Source organism: Camelus ferus, chromosome 7 (assembly GCF_009834535.1).
Source record: "Camelus ferus isolate YT-003-E chromosome 7, BCGSAC_Cfer_1.0, whole genome shotgun sequence".
In the NCBI taxonomy this organism is placed as follows: Eukaryota; Metazoa; Chordata; class Mammalia; order Artiodactyla; family Camelidae; genus Camelus; species Camelus ferus.
This window is the reverse complement of record NC_045702.1, coordinates 47421480-47442820: the sequence shown is the minus strand read 5'-3', so window position 1 is coordinate 47442820 and position 21341 is coordinate 47421480. Positions and strand designations below refer to the sequence as shown.

Below are 21341 nucleotides of genomic sequence, written 5' to 3'. Positions count from 1 at the left end.
CACAATGTAGAGCCATGCCCAGGATTCTGTGTTTAACAATCGTTCATTGGCCAGGGGATGGAGTGATTTTTAAAAGTCTAAATTGGAGAGTTGTTCTTGGACTAATAGCTCCTTTCACCAGCTAGGGTTTTGACTCTCTCCTAGGATAGAGTCAAAGACTCTTCTGGAGAGTCTCCTTTGCTGAAGGAGACTCTCCAGCACCCCCTTGACACCCTTATGGAGAGCAGAGATAGTCCTGGCAACCCGTTTCCTTCAGGGGACCCTTCACCTCCACCGGTGTGGTTCAATTTCAGGAGTGAATCTCATAGTTCCCAAGGTCTGTGTAATTCAGTCATAATAACATATGGAGATTAGTGCTAACAAAAGCTGTCTAAATCCCTATTTAAAGGAAGACTCTTATCTAGAAAGTCAAAGGTCATAGGCTGGCAGAAGAGTCACCCAGTTTGCATTCTTGAGAAAGTTAAGCTTCTCTTCACCATTAGATTCTATCTTTATGGAGGTTTTGTTTTATTTAAGATCAGTGGATAGGTATTAATTTTCATGTGTGAGACCAAAGGGTCCATCCAGGCAAAATAATGAGAATCTTCTGTAAAAGATATTTCTCTATTTTTACCACCTAGTGCCAGAAACTTTCAGTGAACTACAAAAAAAAAAAAAAAAAAAGAAGTGGCTATTTCCAGTTTGGGGAGGGGGACTCCATATTTATTGGATTTTTTAAAAAATTTTGGATAGTTTTTTTTTAGCTCCATATTTATTGGAAAGTTCATTACCTTACTTGAATATCATAATATTAATAATGTGATAGCTTTACATGTATTGACTCCTTTAATCCCCAGTTACCTTCTGAGATCAATATAATAACCTTATTTTCTAGACCAATATCTACACTCTTGATTTTCCCCAACTTTTTAATTTGTTCAATTATAGAAAAGTTGGAAAGGTGGTAGGCAGTACATTATACAGTCATGCTCTCTTTTCCTACAGTCATCAGTTGTTACCATTTTATCATATTTACTTTCTCTCTGGCTGTACATGCACTCCCTCTCACAGGCACAGAGACACATATATTTTCTACTTTTATTTATTTTTGCTAAATTATCTGAAAGTAAGTTGGAGACATTAAGGCAGTTCATCCCTGAGTACTTCAGCATCTCTCTCCTAAGAACGAGGATATTGTCCTATATGAATATGGTACAGTTAACATACCTAAAACATTTATCCTTGATGCAGTGCTATCTAAATAAACTGTAAATTTTCACAATTTCCCTGCTACCCCAGGAATTTCTCCTGTATCTTTTAAAAAAAAATCCAGCATCAAACAAGAACCATGCATTATACCCACTTATCTCTCTTTTCACCTTTAATCTCGAATATCCCCCCCACCTTTTTATTTCATGACATTTACAGCTGTAAAGAGGACAAGCCAGACATTTCGAAGAAGGACCCATGGGTGGTTGCAAAATAGGTCAGTCGTTCTGTCTACATGTATTAGGGGACATTTTGGTAAAGAACTTCTCTTCTTCCCTTCTACTCCCCTTCTACCTCCCTTTCTCTCTGTCTCTTTTTCTCCCCCCTCCCCTTTCTTTGCCTTTCTGAAAGTGTCATTTTCTATTCATGGCATCTTTTCTCTTAGTTCAATGGATTACAATTCATGACCAGCTTTATTCTTTTGGATGCTCACACTGTCCCAAATTTCACCAGCAGGAGTCCCTTCAAGCTGGCCCCTTCCATGTTCTTTTGTACTTGTCCTTCTAAGTCTTGGAGCACTTTGCTTTCTGGTTGAGCAAGATGTTTCTGGCTCATCTCAGACTGTCCTTAACCTATGCTCTGTTCAGCCATTTCGTGAAGGAGCCAGAAGGAAGTATTTTTGTGTAAGGGGTGGCATTTAGAATCCAAGATACGGATGCCAGGGGTGCTCATTGCCACTAGTATGTCATTAATTCTAGGCCCTTCAGTGAAGAGTTAGGAAATACATCTTCTTAATTCATGTTGTGGGAACTGACAAGATATTTGGAATAGAAAAGATTATAAAATACTGTGTTCATAGTGTCTCTCTGTAGGCTTCCATTTAAGGAGTGCTGTTACTACTTAACTTTCTTAGAATATTTTTGTCAAAAAGCTATTTCACTAAGCTATTTAAAAGCATAATTTTATGTCCATGCTTTACAGATACAGAGCAATATTAGGTCAAATAACATCCTTAAAATCACATCAGTACATGACTAGCTGTAGAAATCAAATACTATTTTATTTGAATTCTGATTCTAGGTAAAAATTTACTGGAAGAATCCTGGACAATTCCCATATGTCTACTGAGATCTTGAGAGACCCAGAAAGAGCAGGATTTAGAAGAAAATTTCTGAAAACTATGATCAGTGGGATATTTTTTTAGTAGAAAGGAATGAAATGCATAGAATGGGAAAAACTAACAGGCAATGAATTAAATTCATTTATAATTCTTTCAGTTATTAAAATTATTTAAAGTGAGCACAACTGAAAATGGAATCTACCAAACTGTGTGTTGTGTAGCTTGTACATCACGTAGGAAAAGGCAGGAGTATCTCTGGAATTTAGTCTGGTTCCTGGAAAATAACTTTCGGGAGCCTGGTTCCTGGAAAATAACTTTCGGGAGCCACAACTTTGGATCAGACTTCACCTTCTATTACTTGAGCTGAAAATACTCTTTTGCCTTTATCTCTCCCGTTCTCTCACATGCGTTGGACGAGCTTGTTGTCTCCTACCCCTGAAGTCCCGTCCTCTCACCTCTGCAGTCTGGTTATATTTGTAGACATATAGGCTGAGAAGACGTCAGTGCACACTGCAGAGCTGCAGGTCCATTTTTTGAGGCCGCCACGAATGATAGAAAACCCGACTCTTGCTGTGAGGGGCAAATTCTAGAGAGCTCTCGTGAATCCCTGCTATTCTGTATGACAGGATTCCCACCCCAGACTATTTGGGTAAAAAATAAAAAACGTCTTCGGAAGCCTGGAAACTTTGGCTACCTCTGTAGTTTCTAAACTACTGGGCATTAGACTTCCTGTGATAGACCTAGAGCCCTCCTGGAGAAGGCCACGGCTGGTTACAGGGAACACATTTGCAAGCACTAAGAGCCAAAGATCCTGTGTTAGCGACCTAGACATTGTCAGTAAGAAGTTGCATTAAGGCGTCATCATGTAGCTGCTTCCTGAGGCAGGGGCAGCTATGTGGGTGATCCTTATGTAGATAAGGAGTAAATAAGTATGATGCTTTCAGCTGTATGTTGTATGAGAGCAGTATGTTTCACTGGGCCATGTCCAAATCGGTAGCATCTTTTAAAAATCATGAGAAACTTTGGTATGAAGTAAGGTGGAAAGAATTGCCAAAAATACAGTCTCTATCTTCAATTTTTGCCATTGCCAAAGATAAAAGAATCTCCTAAATTTGCTGTCTTTTAAGGTCTACTAAAATTTAGCAGTAGTTTATACATGGAACTTTAAACTGTCCATATTTAACAATATAGATTTTTAACTTCAATGCTGTATGAGGTGGTTGAATCCTAGCAGATGTAATTTTTGGTTTGTTTCTTTTTCTGGTCGGGATCAGCTGGTCTCCTGGTTTGATAGCAATCACTTCCTGATTTATGGAGGTAACTTGTACAATAGCATCATTTGCTCGTGGGCCTGGGGCGCCTTCCCTTTGAGACTGGCTACTGCCACTGTGGGTCAGTGAAGTAGCTGCTACCTGCCGCCTGAGGGCAAAGCCCACTTTCCCCTTCTGGGCGATGTAGAGGCTGCAGCTCCTGGTTATCCCCGCACAGCCTTCTGCTCCCACAGAGACCAAAGACGGGAGTAGTGGGTAAAGGTAGAATTGTTGAACCCATCAGAGCACCGCCGCCACCTCTCAGGCCCTGCAGGGCACTCCTGTCTTCAGCAGATGTAACAGAGCTAAAAATGGATGAAGATCCAGGCAGTCTGACTTAAAGCTCCATCTCCCTGAACAATCGTCCCCGAGCCCCACAAGAAGCTCTGGACACTAAGATTCCACTTCTGCCAGCTTGTATACAGTAAAATGAGCAGCTAGCTGAGGGCTAGGTGTGGCCTTCCTGCCTTCATCCCTAGGAACTAACACTTGCATCCTATTGTTCCGTTGGAGCCCATGGGATGCAACCAGGCGGGTGGGGGGCACCGGGAGCGGTCTGTCCATTCTTCTTGGACCTGGAAAAGTTTTGACAGTTGATATTTTGTAAATCTAACATTACTGTATAGGTAGTTGAATATTTAATAAAACCCTATTGTGAAGCCTTGTGAATATTGAAGGGAGCCTTTTATAAGATAATCATTTCGGCATAATTTCTTGTGATATTAAAAACACGAAATCTGATGTGCTTAAAGCAAGGTCAAGCTGTAACTGGTCTGGTCATGCTGCTTCTCTGTAGGCAGCTACATATGTTTATTACTGCTTCCTATTTGATGAGAGCTTTTTGAGCAATTATTTTTCATGGCACATTGTATGGTTTCTCCTCAGAGACTGGGTGCTACTAAGTTATGTTCCATTTTATTGATAAATATTATTCTATTAATATAAATATACATTATTATACAAGTAATAAATATATTATTTTAATAATATAAATTAACATTAATAATTAGAGCTATTAATGTATCCAAAGTGGTAACATTTTATAAGCTTCAGATTAATACGCATGTACCCAAGCAGGCAATACCATTTTAGAGCCACTTATTGGAACCACATTATCAGCTATCAGATTTGAGTTACACTGAGTCCAGCGGACAAGGAGGGACTTGGAAATAGCCCCTATGGAATTTTCACCTTTTTATTTGTAACTGATTTCTCATTTCTAATAATCAATCCCAATTTTAATCAAGGAAAAATCCCAAGCTGTTTTCATAAATAAAGCCTACTTTCTGAAAATAGTTTCAGTCCTCCAGGAAATGACAAACTGTGCTTCCTTGTAAGTGCTCAGTAATGGCCTACTTATCCTCTATTATGTTGGATTTCTAAGTGCTGTTAGGAATTTCTTTTACATTCTTTTCATTAAGGTAAAAATGGCCATTAAAATAAGTTTTTAAAGGGTCATTTAAAAATATTTGCCATTTGAGAAATAGAATGAACTCACTAAACCTTTCCCTGAAGTGTTGGACCAAGCTGTGTTGGAGGGGGCACACTTTTGAGTGGGTGGAATTCTGCTTTTCAAGCCCAGTGCTCAACAAAAGCTTTTCTGTGTTCTTTTTCAGCTATGTGGCCAGTTGGATAGACAGAAGGCAGCATCAGTCAGAAAAGGCCAATTTAACGATTCTTTTTGATAAATATGTTCCTGTGTGCTTGGATAAGCTGAGAACGAGCTTTAAAACCATCACTTCAATTCCAGAGAACAGCCTGGTGCAGGTTTGTCTTTGGTTATGCCATTGAACCCTCTAGTCCTGGAGTGGTAGTGTGGCTTGAGCAAAACAGAAGTTCTTGCTTATTCAAAAAGATGAGACGATTTCTGGAATGATTAGGTTGCTCCCCCTTCCTCCCCCAGCCCCTGTGCTCCCCAGTGCTTTTTGCAAACCTCTATCACACGCCTGTATCCCACACTATTTTGTTTGAGTTTGTGGTCTGTTTCTTTCACAGGAATGTGAGCTAGAGGACTGAAGACACCTTTTATTCATTTTTATGTTTCCAGAGATTTCCATAATGCCTAGCACCTAGTAGATGCCAAATATGTCTTTATTGAATCATTGTGTCCCTCCTAGATATGTTTGTATAGAAGAAGAAAAGGGTTACAGCTGCCTCATTTATTTTTCTGTGTCCTAAGGAACTGGCCCAGAGAAGGTGTTCAGTATGTTTTCTGAATGCAGTAAATTCATGCAATTAAAAATGTTGGCCAGCGAGTAAGAGAAAGTTTCTGAAGTCCACCTCGTGGGTGCCACCCCCACAGACCTCCCACTCTCTCATCCCTTTCTTTTCTCCCCTTTCCCATAATAGTCCTCAAGTCAGGTCAGTCTGGATGAAGAGTTCGTAACATTTCTGGAAGAGATTTTTTTTTTGATCCTCATTGTGAGACAGGTGGGGAGAGTGAAGAGTGTGTATGATGTGTTGTTATGGATGCGGATGAAAATAATGCACGACCCACAGAAATGAAGGTGGTGATCTTAATCTCAGCGGGAAGAAAAACTCTCCCCGGCCTTTACAAGAAGAAAATTTCACAAAAGGTTTACAATAAGAAGCCTTAATTTTTTTTCTCTTCAGGAGCAAAATTGGTTTTGAAGTACTTGGTGCCACACGAAGTTACTGTGTGGCACAATTTGTTGGAAGCTAAATTAGAAATAGTCCCAAGCATAAGAAGAAGAGAAAGTTCGGGTTTGGGGATAATTTGCACACCAATTAAGTAAACGATAGTCTTCAACAGTAATTATCTGCAGTATAATTTATTTCTGAAAGCAGGTCTGAATTTATTCATAATGAATTAATTATGTGGTTAGCCTAATTAGACTTCCTCTGGTGTAATACTTGCAAAAAGCAAGTATCGGGTTCTTTCTCACGTTGACTTGTATATTTGTGTTTCTCTGTGGTGTGAACTTCTTCATTCAAGAGCAGTGTGAAGATAGGTCAGTAGGAAGTAATGTGACTTTTGCTCTCACTTCCTCCTTCTGTAGTATTCAGAGGTGGCATTTTATCCTCAACTCCTTTTGGGCTGCTGTTTTATAAAGTAGTCCCTTTGCTGTGACTACTTATAAAGACAGAATTTGAGACAAAAATGAGTATACAAGAGAATGGCTTTTTCAATGGCTACTTTAAGAAATTAAAGTGCTGTGTTTTCCAGTATTTGATACTTCTTTGCTGTACGTTTGGTAAGGTGCGTTAACTCTTTCAGAATACACAGCCTGGTATGAATTTATGAATTGCTGACATAGAGCTTCAAATGTTTTCCAAGTACTGTGTTTGGGAGAAAATGGTGAAATCATATGTTATTAGCATGTTCAGATCAATGGATAATGTCACGTTGAGACCTTGCAGTCTTTTTCGTTTTGATTTTAACACACCTTAGACCAACATGGCTTCTACTCAGAAATAGCAAAGCCTCAGGGTTTTTACATAGTTTTTCTTGATACCACATTGGTGAGTTCTGTTCAATTAGAAGATTATTTTACAATGGCAAACATGGCATAGTATAAAATGATAGAAATCAAGAGAGAGATTGAAACATGTAACAGGTGCTCAGCTATTTAAATTTTAAAAACACTTCCAGATTTTGTCCAGAACTCATTTTGCATGTTACCATGGATTTTCCCCATCTTTTGTGGTTGGGAGGGAAAGGCACACCCATGACTGACTTTGTTGGAGCTTCCATTGCTGTGTGTATGATGGAGATAGAAGTCTACTGCTGCCTTCAAAAGCTGGGGGAGGGTTTCATGGATTGTGAGGGTCTGTGGCAGTGCTAATTCACGCAGCCGTTTTTGTGCTGTAGAAAACGAGCTCTGAAACATGTTCGTTATGGTTGTTGTTTCATATGAGAAAGGCCTTGGTGACAGTCACGTCCTCCTCAGAACCGACCTGATTGCCCCATACCTGGAGTGTATTTCAGACCAATAGAGCACATAGCCATTTCACCTGGAGGGTATGAAGAACAGGTTCCTGAACAGCGTTTCTTCCAAGGCTAAATTTAGTCTCATGTCCCAAAAATGCCACAAGGCCAGGGCTGCCAGTCCGACTTGCTAAATTTATGACAACAGGTGGGGGAAATAGCTGCCAAAGGACTAAGGGAAAGTGGGTTATCTAAATGTCCATCAGAGGGAAAGGGTTAATTAACACCTTTCCATCTAGTGTATGTATTCTCAGTGACATTGTAGGGCAACACTTACTGGAAAGGAAAGATGCCTTTAGTTTGTTTTATTTTTATTTATTTATTTACTTACTTACTTACTTACTTAAAATGGTGTACTTTAGTTCTTATTTATGTATTTGGGGGGTAGATAATTAGATTTACTTATTTATTTACTTATTTTTAGAGGAGGTGTACTGGGGATTGAACCTGGGACCTTCTATATTCTAAGCATGCGCTCTACCACTGAGCTACACCCTCTTCTGCCCTTTACTTTGTTTTAAAGTGAGAAAGTGGGCTGTGGAATACTCTGTAGTAGGCTCCCTGTTTATAAAAAAAAGAGAATAAATCTGTATAAATTTTTTTGATCATATGTATTTCTCTTTATTACAGTGATAATCAGTTGGAGAATTTAAAATACTAGTTTTTGTTTTTTTTAATAGTTTGTTGTGGCCTAGAAGATCAGTCTGGTTGAAAGTGGCCAAGGTTTTTCCACCACTGACTGAACAGCCCAGAGCACAGTCACTTTTGTGTCTCCCAAGGTAGCAGATCACAGAGCTGGGAAAACTCAGATTATCTCCCAAGGATACTGTAGATTTGTTAACAAGTCCTATCAATTACTTCACTATTGAAAAAAAAAAGTTGCCCCTGAAGAATGGCTGTTTCTTTTTCTTTAGACTATTTGTACTCTTCTGGAATGTTTGTTGACTCCTGAAAATGTACCTTCTGACAGCCCAAAGGAAGTTTATGAGGTCTATTTTGTCTTTGCTTGTATCTGGGCATTCGGAGGCACCCTGCTACAAGATCAGGTATGTGTAGAAATAGTTTACACAACTGGTTTTATTTGGGAGGAAATATTGTAACATGCGATCCGTATGTTTTGTTTTGTTTTTTTTAATGTTATCATAAATCTATGCTGCTTGTCCTGTTCTCTCCTAAGCTTGTGCATTGTTAGGCAAGTTCATTCAGGCTGGTGGTTCTAACCTCGACTGACAAGGCCAAAGCCATGGCTTCCCCCAGATCTCTCTTCTGAGCTCAGGGTTCTTTGTCTCCACCTGCCTCTGGGGCAGCACCAGCGGGGTGCTGTTCCACGGGCACATCCCACTCGGTGTGCCTGAGGCACACCCCACAGCTGGCTCTTTCTCTGTAGTCTTTCTTTTCCTCAGTGATACATTTCTCCCAGTTGCTCTACTTAAAAACCTTTTCCATGGACTATAAAACCAGGTAAAATCACAGGAGTGGGATGTTGATGGCTGAGACCTTTCTATTCCTGATCATAACAGCTCACCTTCCTCCCTGCTGATCCTCTTTTCATCTCTCCAAAGCTGGCAGCCTTCTGACCAGTTACCCTGCCTGCAGGCCAGAAGCTGGACATCACATGGTCACCTTTCTCTCCCAGAGAGTCCTTAATAAATAGTCAACATCACCACCACCACCATCATCATCTTTAAATTTTCAAAAGGGCTCTAACTACGAAGCATTCAAAAGAGAGGGTATGAAGTTGGAAATATGAATGAAACAGACCTAAGAAATAGTTCTAGGAGAGCCATTTAGTCAACAAATGTGAGTGTCTACTCTATGTCAGGGAATGTGCTTAGGGCTTTTAATAGGCTATCTCATTGAATTTTCAAAAAAATAAAACCTGTGTATGTAAGTACAACTATCCTTTTTGTTTTACAAAAAGGAACTGAAACTTAAGACAAGTTAGCCTGCTTGAAGACACATGGCTAAATAATGTCTGAAGCAAGTTCAAACTCAACAGACGGACTCAGAACCCCTGTTTTTAACCCACGCCATTGCCAGCAACTTCCAAAACAGGTCTGGGTCAGCTCTCCTGGCGTCTCCTATAAACGGCCATTATCGTTTCTCACTTGGCTTCTGAAGTAACTTCCTCCCTGGTCTTTTTGCTTCTGTACTTGCCCTATAATCCATTATCCACTCAGCAGCCAAAGTGATTTTTTTTCATATAAATTGAATTATATGATACACTCCAGAACTGAAAACACTTTAATGGATTCCTATTGCTTTTAAGGTAAAATTTAAAAACTTAATACTGTTTACAAGGCCTCTAGATCTATCTGGCCCTGTCCGCCTCTCTGCCTTTCTTTCTTCTCCACTGCCACTCCCTCCCCTCCCACCCCACCAGCTGCACTGGCCAGTTTCTGGAGCAAAGGCTCTTTCGTACTATGACATCTTTGTGTACACTGACCTCCTTCTGCTTCCTGGAGTGGCCTACTCCCTAATCTGTGCCTCTTCTCAAAGATGGTTTCCCTGAACATCCAGTTAAATTCACCCAATACTCTGACTTACAGCAAACTTTACTTTCAAGGCACCCGTTTATTTATTTCTGTTTTTGATCGGCTTAACCTCTGCTTCCGCCTTGCATCCCCATGTCTCCCTGCCCCCCACCAGCTCTGTGAGAGCAGAACCCCTGCCTGTGTTCTTCCCCGCTATAGGAAACATGCCTTTTAGTTGAGTGAATGAACAATTCCAAGATTTGTCCTCAGAATCACTTTGCTGATGGAGTGGTTAGGGAAAGCACATTTTTATAGAAAGTGAAAGTCGTGTGTATCCTGCCTACAGATAATAAGTAATACCTTCTGAACTAACTTGATGTAAGACCAACTTCTGTAGAGTGATTAAAACAAAAAATCCTATGACACCAGTCTGAACATGACTTAAATGAACCTACACTCACTGGCACATGAGTGGTGGTAGCTCAGCTTGTTTGGAAGGCGGAGGGGTAAGATCTCCCTGCCAAGGCTGGTCACCCCTCTCAGCCCCGATCACACTCTCCTGTCCTCTAGCCGTCCTGCCCGTCTCTGCTCATGTGTGCATTCAGCCTAGTGCAGTAAGTGGGCCCCAGTCCTTGGACATAAGGACACCAGAGTTAAAGCAGACTTAAGCATGTCTCTGGAGGAAATGGGAGTTGAAGTCTCAGATAAGTATGAGCTTGCTGAATGCAGTGGACATGCACAGTGTTTTTAGAGATCACCGAAACTCACTTAGCTGGGTCATCCCATGAACGTGGGAGTCCCTAGGCCAGGTCATCCATAGACACAGAGGATTTGTTAGTTGCTGGTACACAGTTGCTGTTTCTCCTCCCCTGTTTTCCAAATCCAATCTTACACCAAAGGGCTTGTATCCATCATCAGATAAAAACAAGCACCTTCTAGCAATGAGATCCTGTCTCCTAACTATAAACTGGAAGCCAGGCATTTGTGATGTTTTCAGCTAGACCCCTCAGCTGTGCTAAGCTGGAAAACCAAGTCCAAGCCTGTCTCCAGCCCTTCATCCCTCATGACAGGGCTTCCCAGACGTAAACCTTCAAAGATCAACAAAATGTCAATAATGATTAAAAGGAATGGAATAGAAAAGCCAACAGTCAGCAACTCTAAGTCAGGGCATTTATTTAAAAGTGGCCACTTATTATCACCATGACTTTATAAAGGAAAGGATATCTTAACACCAAAAGTTGCACGAAGGCCATAAGCTCAAATACAGTATGGTATTTAGATCAATAATGTTTCTGATTTTTTAGAGTGTTCCTTTGTTCTTGCTTTCCTCATTTTACCATCAGTTCATGGCAATATCGGTAAAAATGAACACCAGTGTTTGATAACCACCGTCTTACAGCATGGTAAGTTGCATGATAGCTTGTTGGTAAATCGAATACTCTAGGGGTGATCCATGGGTCACCTTACCTTCTTTTTAAGTTGGTAGTTATTCCAGAAAATTTGTACCTAATGGATAAATGGCAATGATAGCTCTCTGCCTCTGTGATATGGTCACTCATTATAACTTCCTTATGGGTATTTACTTTTCTTGGGTCATTTACTTAATCCCATTTGTAATTATGAGTCCATGCACTGCAAACAATGTCCCTGTGTGTTTGCAGGGGCTTCGTATGTGTTCAAAATTACCTTTAAGTTTGTACTAACAATTTCTCTTGTTCCCCATAGCTTTCTGGTTATCAAGCTGAATTCAGTTGGTGGTGGCATAAAGAGATGAAAGCAGTGAAGTTTCCATCCCAGGGAACCATTTTTGATTATTATCTGGACCACAAAACTAAGAAATTCATGCCTTGGGCCGATAAAATTCCGCAATTCATGATGGATTCAGATGCACCTCTGCAGGTAAGTGTGTGGAGCACGGTGATCTTCCAGCCACATGGGACTGGTTCAAGCCTTCTTTGTTTGTTTTCGAGCAGTCTTTCTTCTGTCCTATCAATAGATTACTGTTGGTATGGTCAGCATATAACATACTTTTTTGGAGAGAAGAGTCTCAAGGGAATGATTAGTGAGATGGTTATTGTATTTCTACAACTTCTTTTTTCATTTCCGCTTAATTCTGTAGTAACAGCTTTCTTTTGATTTTCCTAGAAATGTTGTTAGTTCTATAAAAACTGGAGGCTTGTTTCCATTAGTTCAGTGATTCTTATGTCTTACCTTGCTGGTTCCTAAGCAGCCCTGTTCACTCTGCCTTCTCTCCTCTGCCCCCACAAGCCATAAAATGAGTGTTTGGTCTCCTTACTCATGATGTTTCATGTTCACAGGGCAGCTCAGAAATCTTAATTAATTTTTATCATTTGCTAATTGTTTCTCATTCTAAATTGTCCTACATTTTTATGTATCAAGTTATTCTTTAACCATCTTCTTATTCTGCCTCAGTCTGCTTTCCTTTTCATTAGACTTCTTTCTCAAAATCAGGTCATATTGATTGATTTTGGAGCCTACTATTTCTGGCAGTGCCGTATGAAATGCATATGGGTGATTTCTATGCTAATTAGGAAGCCGTTAGTGTGAAATGAAAGAAAAGCCGAAGTATGGGTTTCTTGGAGCTGCAGTAACAAAGCACCACACACTAGGTGGCTTCAGCAGCGTAACTTACTGTCTCTCAGTTTTGGAGGCTAGAAGTTCCAGAAGTAGGTGTTAGCAGGTGTGGTTGCTTCTGGGGGCTCTAAGGGAGAATCTCTCCTAGCTGCTGGTGGTTGGCTCTTGGTGTTCCCTGCTTTGTGGCAGCGTTACTCAGACCTTCATTTGCCCCATGTGTATTCTCTGTATTCAGATTTCTCGTCTTATAAGGACACCAGTCATTCTGAGTTAGGGGCCTACTCTGTGTTAGTGTGCTAGGGACACCGTAACGAACTGCCATCGACTGAGTGGCTTACACATCAGGAATTAATTTTCTCATGGTCTGGGAGGCTAGAAGTCCAAGTTCAAAGTGTCAGCGGGTTTGGTTTCTCCTGAGGTCTCTGTGCTTGGCTTGCAGATGGGCCACCCTTGCTGTGTCCTCACATGGCCTTTTCTCTGGGTACACATCCCTGGACACTGTCGTAAAGTATGTCCAAACTTCTCACAAGAACACCAGGTTGAATCAGGTCCCACTCTGTCAGCCTCCTTTAGACTTAATCACCTCTTTACAGATTCTGTCTCTAAATAGACACAGTCTGAGATGCTGGGGTTAGGGCTTCAACATGAGAATTGGGGGGGGGGGTACAATTCAACCTGTAACACTTAACCATAAGGAAACTTTTAACTTTTTACAACCAAGAAATTCAGAGGTGGGAAGGCCCCAAGTCGAATGAGTTCTGTGATATGATTTTGTCACCAAGGATTCAGATTCCTGTCTTACCTTGGCTTCATTTGAAGACTGATTCCTCCCGATCTCAAGATGGCTCCAGGGGCGCCAAGTAGAAGAGTTAGAGGGAAAGAAGAGTTTCTCATATTTTTTTATTAAGAGTTAAGGACACCCTTCTCAGAAACCCCAGGGCAGACTGCCTCCTGCATCAAGTTCTCCAGGGGTCACATGGCACCCCCAACCCAGTCTCAGGTCAGGGTAATGGGATAGTTGGCCTTGATGAGTCATTACGTGGCTGCAGGAGCCGGGGGGAGCTTGGAAGCTGTGTGAAGGAGGGGCAGGGAGTTGAACCAAGTAGGGCTCTGACAGGAAGGGACAAGTAGACCAGTGGGTGCTGGGAGGCAACCAGCAGGGTCTGATCTACCTGCTTTATATATATTTTGAAATCTCTGTTTCAGCTTAGCCTATCTATGTTACCCCAAAAGGGGAAGGGAAAAGACTCCAGTTCTTGTCTTATCTGAAAGAGAAGAATTCAGATGGAAGATGGAAGCGTTGTATAGCAAGAGATTTTAAAGGTTTTATTAGCAAAGGGAAAGTACACCTGCAAGAACGGGAGGCGGGCTGATCCCAGTGTGGAGAGCAGTGGTCTTCTCTTGCCCCTTTCTCTTATACCCTCGCTTAGAGGTGGTCTCTTGGTTGATGGATAGCCCTTGCCCGTGGAGTGCTTAGTCATGCTGGTCTGCTTTTGCACATGTCCTTACCCTTGGTGTGCACAGAAGAACTCATGGTGGGGGCCTAAACCACAGTGCTTATGATACTACAGTGATCATTGGGTCATGTCCAGTTAGGTCCTTGTTGCTACCGTGCCGTTGCAGCTGACAGGTTCTAACTGGTTTCTTGCTGGCACTCATTTAGAGGAAGTAAAGCCCCTTTAGCTGAAAGCAGGCTTACTGCCATCTTCCTCTCCTACACCTTATCTGCCCGATGCCCCCACTTATCTAACTACCTAATATCTAGACCTCAGCCACCTAATAATATTGTTTAGCTGGTTGAAAGGTGAGGATTTATAACTGACCAAAAGAAACACACCTACACACACACACACAAAGACCAAAAAACTGGTATTACAGGTTGGTGTGCCTTATTGGTGATATATTTGATTTAATAGATAACCTATCAGGACTCTGTAGTCTTACTTTATGTACTACTGCACTGGATGTGGTTATTTTATTAACAGCTTCTTAACATATTAGAGGAGAACCATGTTGGGCCAATAATAATAATAGCAAATACTAATATTCTGTTGCTATGTGTCAGGCCATTGTCTAAGTGCTTTACATAGGTCAACTAATTTAATCATTACGACAACTTTCTAAGGCATGGACTGTTACTAGCCTTTTTACATATGAAGAAAGAGAGGCCCCTCAAGAATAAGTCATGTGTGTACAGCTCTGCTCTGAAGAGTGTTCCACGTGGTAGGTAAGACAGGGCTCTGGCTCCGGACAGATTTGGGCTTGAATCCAAGTACCATGATGTATGCTTTTGTCCAAGTTATTAATGTTCTCTCAGCTTTAGTTTCATCATTTCTGAAATGAAAATAGTAAGAAAACTCTCTTCATAGGTTTGTTGTATCAGGGCATAATGCACGTAATGTGCTTTGCATGGTTCCTATCATATATTCAGCTCTCAGTAAGTATTAATTATTGGTAGTAATATGTGAAGAAAAGAGCCAAGAGCCAAATTAAAAAGTAAATGATAACATCTAGCAGCAAGAAAGGAAAAAATATTAGAAAATCAACTGTAATTTTTAAAAGTCACCTAGGACTGTTCAGTGTAGCACAGACCAGTTTGTGCCTTTCAGATCCAGAGAGTATCACTGAATTCAAATAAAGTTCTAGAGTAAATGTTCATAGTCATAAAGATGATCTTGAATGGTCTCTAAAATACTCAGTTGTGTTCAGTATATGCTAACCACGCAGGGAAGAACTTTATCCATTATAAAAATTTGTGTATTTTTCTTATGAGCAGTATGAATCCTGCATGTAGTTTTTTTAGCCCCTTTTTCATTTGACCACCAAGAAATGCAGGAAATTGTCAACTCTCTCTTAATCACCATGCAGGATTCTGTCTCCTACATATCTACATCTGCTACCCCTTTTCCTGATCTTACATATTAGTCTGCATTCTCTGACTTTCGTTTTTATTTATTTATGTTCATTTTATCGTATTCCTGGAAGCCACATCAAATTCTTTGTGAAACAATGTGGAATCAAAATAAATAGCCAGTTTTCAAAACAGAAACACTGTTATAAAAATTTTTAACGAAACAATGCACAATGAGTTTCAGCCATTCTTTGGATTTGTGATTATTTCACTTAAAGATACCATTTTCTCCAAACTGGTGTCTCTTTGCACTGAACCCCTTTAGTGTGGATGCGCCTCATCGTTCTGCCACTGAAGCTTACTGGGTCAAGGCATTGCTTCCAATTTTTGTTTGTACGTAGCTTGACTTTTCAAATGTTTTCTCAGTTCCTAAAGAGTAGTGGACAGTTTCTTGAGCACCCACTGTGTTCCGTTGTATGACGAACACAAGACTGAGCAAAGTATGCCATGGTAGAGAGTCTTGGGTGCTGGCACTTACTTAGAAAATATAAATCAGCTGCTTTTGCTATAACACTTGGCTGTCACTGCCCAGTTGTCCTATTCAAGCCATGATGTCTGAACTGATCATTTGAAACAAAAAATTAGATAAGTTGTCTCCTACCGGGTGTTAACTAGAACTCAGAATTCATTTGGTCTCAATTCTAAAAGGGCTATGTTGATTCAGGTTTAAAATTTTGGAAAGCCTGTCTCTCTGACCTTTTTCTTATTCTGTGTTTCCTCCCAGAGAGTTGTGGTTCACACATCAGAGACAACTCGTCTGAGATATTTCATAGAGTTGTTACTTGAGAAGGGACAGCCACTAATGCTGGTGGGAAATGCTGGAGTGGGAAAAACAGTCTTTGTAGGTGACATGCTGGCCAGTCTCTCCGAGGATTACATAGTGTCCCGTGTGCCTTTCAACTACTACACCACATCTGCCGCTCTGCAGGGTAAGTGTTCGTCCTGTTTACACTCCAGAAACAAGAGATGAGAAACTGTCAAGGCCAGGACATGCAACCCAAAGGGATGGTTACTTTTTCTAAGCTTTAGACATTCCGCTTAGGAGTGTGTTTTTCCTTCTACAATTCTTGGTAAATAAGCTTTGTTTAAATACGGTGCTTTTGGCTTTTTGTATCATGGCTTTATTTGGGTTATTGCTCTTTAGAGCAGGCAGCGTTTACATCAACAGTGTTCACTGCTTTGCCCCTAAACCATTTGGTTACCTGTAATTAATTTCATGGAGCCCCAGCTGCGTAAGAAAATACTCAGGGAAGAATTCTCTGGCTACGTTTTCAAGTAAGCTATTGATTTACGGCGAAATTCAGACGATATTGATGAAATGACAGGCCATGAGCTGTTAGTTAAATCTTAGGAGAACTCTAAGAATAATTTGTAATCGTTGAAGACATGTGTCAAGGTAATCAAAAGAACCACACGGATTTGGGGCATTCGAAATTCAGAAGGGCAAACGAAGTAGACATGGGAAAGAGAGAACTAGTATAAACTACCATATGATCATGGTAGGAGGTCTGTCCCTCTGTCCAGCAGAGCGATGGGGTTATGTTGTGTGGGGGCAGCCAAGCTCCCTGCTGTCCAGCAGTTTATTAAACCTGTTGAGCTGACCTGAATGTGGTTTCTGTGTTGCGTGAGTTGTAGCTGTTTCCTTAGCTACATTAGTAGAGACTGAGACCGAAGTTTCGTATTCCTGACATCAGGAACTAAGACAAGAATGTTTGTTCTCTAATCTCTTTCTTAATCGAGTTTGTCTTCCTCATCTTTGTGAATGGAACAGTTGAAAAGCTGACTCAGAAGTATTTCATTCATTTCTTTATCAGGGGTATATTATTTATCTACTTTTTCCCAGGCACTGTGTATAATACATGTTTTTCCTTCACAGACACAGAAGAAGGGATCACCTTATAAGTTGTCAGTGGAGGATAAGGGCTACAGTTCAGTAGTTGAACAAAGTTTATCTTGCTAATTCTTGTAAGGAATACAGGCATGAATAGATTTAGACATTGCCTATTAGCAGGAGGAATAGGAAGAGCTAGGTTACCTAAGAAAGTTAGAATTTCAAACCTTTGAGATGGGGTAGTAGGAGAGCAAAAGAGGGACTTAGGTTAGAAGAATCAGCTTAAGCAAACACATGAAAGAGGAAATGGTGGGACACATTCAATTAATTAAATCTCGAAGTGGACTGAAGCATAGTGCTCAAGTAGAAGACAGGGAAAAGTACAGAGTGGTGGGTTAGAATTATATTATAGAATGAAGTACCTGGTTGTCTAGTTTGCCAAAAACTGGAAAGGTTTATGAGATCTGGGACTTTTACTGCTAAAACTGGGATTGTCCCAGGCAACCTGGGATGATTGGTCACTGTAACTGTAGAGAGAGCTGAGATGCCAGTGGAAGGGAACATACTTTATATGATGGGAAATGGTGAGCCATTGATGGGGTGCAAGGAACTGATAAGATGCAAGCTCTCCTTTGGGAGGAGAAGCCTGTGGTGGGGAGACCAGCCTCCCTGAGCAGTGTACCAGCTGAATGAAATGTTGCCCTGGATGAAAGTTGTAGAGGGAGAGGCAAAAAGGAAGAGACATGAGGTACTATTTGCAGGCTGTGGTTGGGCAGATCAGGGACCAGGAGGGAAAGATGACATCAGGGCTTTGCCTCTGGCTGACTGGTTGAGTGTTGATCCCATAAACGAGCACAGAAGTCAAAAAGAAGAGACAGGTTGTGAGGGGGGAAGAGGCATGCTAAATTGAGTTTGGGAATAGTCATATTTGATGTTGGCCAGACATCCAGGTACCAGTGCCTTTTAGGAACTGAGGTCCAGCAAGCATTTGGAACTACAGGTCTGCTGCTTGGAAGAGAGATTTCTTAACTTACTCATTCTGTCTTTCTTCATCCATTCATTTGTTCATTTAACAAGTTGCTTATTTGTTGGGGTTGCCATCAGGAACACGGAAATGGACATGATGTAGTTCCTGTCCTCAAGCTATTTATAGTCCATTTCAAGAACTGGCAAGTAATTAGATACTACATCTCAGATCTACACTGTTCACGATTTTCTACATTCATGATTTTCTCTCAAGTGTATCGACACCAAGTCAGATAGGCACGTGAAGAAATGTAACTTGATGTGCACACAGGATAATGTCTACGTAAAATATCCTCTTTCACTTCTGCACCCAATGACCCAAGAAGAGAGATGAGAGAAATTCTTAAGGTGTCCCTAGACTCTATTGCAAGTGTGATAAACAAGGTCTGATTGACCAGGCGCTGGCTGGACCAGCCATGGTTCGTGTATTACAGCAGGTCCAGGGGAGGACGATGCACAGATCAACAATGGTGTTGTCTCAGATGTGGTGGCCTGTGTGAGACCGTGGAGCTGATGTTGACTCTGGGAAAGGAGAGGCTGGGGGAGCTCTGGCGAAAGGGTAGAGGTTGGCAGGAGAGCATGACATGGAAGGAAGTGATCAGAGACACGTGTCTGGTACTAACCTGCAGAGAGGTGGTAGTGAACCCAGAGAGTGGATGAAATGGGCAGAGGGTGAGGAAAATTTTTTTCAAAAGAGTAAGATTATATTTTATATGTATATATAAATATATACATATTTATAGCATGTATAAAGAGAAGGTTACATTTTATCTGGTAGAAAAAATTATGTGTCTTGGTTTCAGGAGTTCTTGAGAAACCTCTAGAGAAAAAGGCTGGTCGTAACTATGGTCCAGGAGGAAATAAAAAATTGATTTATTTCATTGATGACATGAATATGCCTGCAGTGGACTTATATGGCACTGTTCAGCCCCACACGCTGATTCGACAGCATATTGATTATGGACACTGGTAAGCGATTCTTTGTATTTCATTTTCTACCAAAAGCTAATTATTATTACTATGGATAAGCTTTTTAAAATGGCATTACCCCAATTTCTTTCTCTTCTAAGGAGCATCTTCTATGACAATTTTGGGTTTCACTTTGCCATCCCCCTTTGCTCCTCTTAAATGGAATAGGTTTTCTTTGTATCTTGGGAAGAATTGGATTGAAAAAGTATTTTAGAAACATGAACTGCCCAGTTTAAGCACTAAACTCTTTGGTTTATTAACTCACGCTAAATTGCTTAGCAGAAGCTTGACCTTATTGTGTGAGATGTAACTATCTGGTAATATCTGGGCATTGCAGTCTGCAGCCCCTGATGTTAGAGAGCCCCCAGTCTTGCAGTGGGCATTTCTAACCAGACTCACGTGAGAATCAGTGAGCAGTAATTGTAGGTATTGATTCAGCTCCATATGTTGATTCTGGCATCAAAGCAGCCATGCAGCCTTCAATTTTCTGAGCTTCAGTTATGACGCTCAGACAGGCCAGCAAGCTCCCCCCCGCCATCACAGAGCAATTATAGAGATCAGAGGAGACAATTTGTGCTGAAGTCCTTACGCAGTGGTGGGTTTTGTTGTGTTACCATCTTGAGTTTTGGGTTTTAAGGTTCTGTTTTCTTTCTTGCAGGTATGATAGACAGAAAGTGATGCTTAAAGAAATTCACAGCTGTCAGTATATTGCCTGCATGAATCCAAAGGTGGGCAGTTTCACTATCAACCCTAGACTACAGGTAGGGTGTGAGTACTGCTCTCCCCTCAATTCCCCCAAATATCCCCTGAATGTCATACACAAACATGCTAGCTCTTGATTCTTAGTGCTTTTGAGTAAAAATGAGGATGTATGGTTCTACTGGACATTTGGGTAAGCATGTAAGCTTAGTTTAATTAATAGACTTTTTTAGAGCTGCTTTATGTTTACAGAAAAATGAGCTGAATGTACAGAGTTCCTATAACCTCCCTCTCACCCCGAACTCATTTATAAACACCTTGCGTTAGTGTGCTGCGTTAGTTACAATCGATGAACCAATATTGATAAGTTATTACTAACTAAGGTTCATTCTTCGTGTTATACATTCTGTGGCTTTTGGCAAATGTATAATTACAGGTATCCACCATTAAAGTATCTTACAGAGTAGTTTTATTGCCCTAAAAATCCCCTGGGCTCCGTCTGTTCAGCCCTCCCTGCTCCCTGAATCCCTGGCAACCACCGATCCTTTTCTTGTCTCTGTGGTGTTGCCTTTTCCAGAGTGTCGTAAACTGAGAATCGTACAGTATGTAGCCTCTTTAGACTAGCTTCAGTCTCTTAGCCTAAATATGCATTGACAATTCCTCCATGTCTTTTCGTGGCTTGATAGCTCATATCTTTTTATCACTGAATAGTCCTCGTTGTCTGGATGTACTGCAGTTTGTTTACCCATTTACTTGTTCAAGGATTCCTTGGTTGTTTGCACATTTTGGCAGTTGTGAATAAAGCTGCTATAAACATATGCAGGTTTTGTGTGTGTATGTAAGCTTTTACATAATAATTGCCACCCCCCCCCCAGCATACATACAACAGCAGTGAATCACAGGCAGTGTTGCTTACTTGCTGATGTGCAGGTAGTTGGGACTTAGCTGGGTGACTCTGCTGATCTTAGCTGGGCTTATTCACATGTTTGGGAGCAACTGTCAGCTAGTGTAGGGTGACATCGGCTGGAGTGATTGGGGTTGGGACAACGTGGCTTTGCTTCCTATGTCTCTCATCTCCACCAGGCCTGTCAAACTCATGGCAAAGGTAGAGCCTTAAGAGAGCAAGTGGAAATACACAGGGCTCTGACAGTGACGGGCATCCTGTTACTTCCACCTCATTCTGTTGGCTTGATCAAGTCACATGGCCAGTCTGAGAGTCCAGCGAGGGGGGAGGCGACACCATGTTACATGGCAGTGGGCATGGATACA

At 41.1% G+C, this 21341-nt stretch overlaps 1 protein-coding gene across 1 annotated transcript in view; it reads left to right on the top strand.

Moving 5' to 3' along the window:
- DNAH11 (dynein axonemal heavy chain 11) overlaps nt 1-21341 on the top strand; it is a 281146-nt gene that overhangs the window by 131892 nt on the left and 127913 nt on the right. Inside the window, 6 exon segments of the mRNA XM_032483875.1 lie at nt 5235-5385; nt 8482-8613; nt 11767-11940; nt 16272-16476; nt 19208-19373; nt 20032-20134. Coding sequence (XP_032339766.1) covers nt 5235-5385; nt 8482-8613; nt 11767-11940; nt 16272-16476; nt 19208-19373; nt 20032-20134 — 931 coding nt within the window.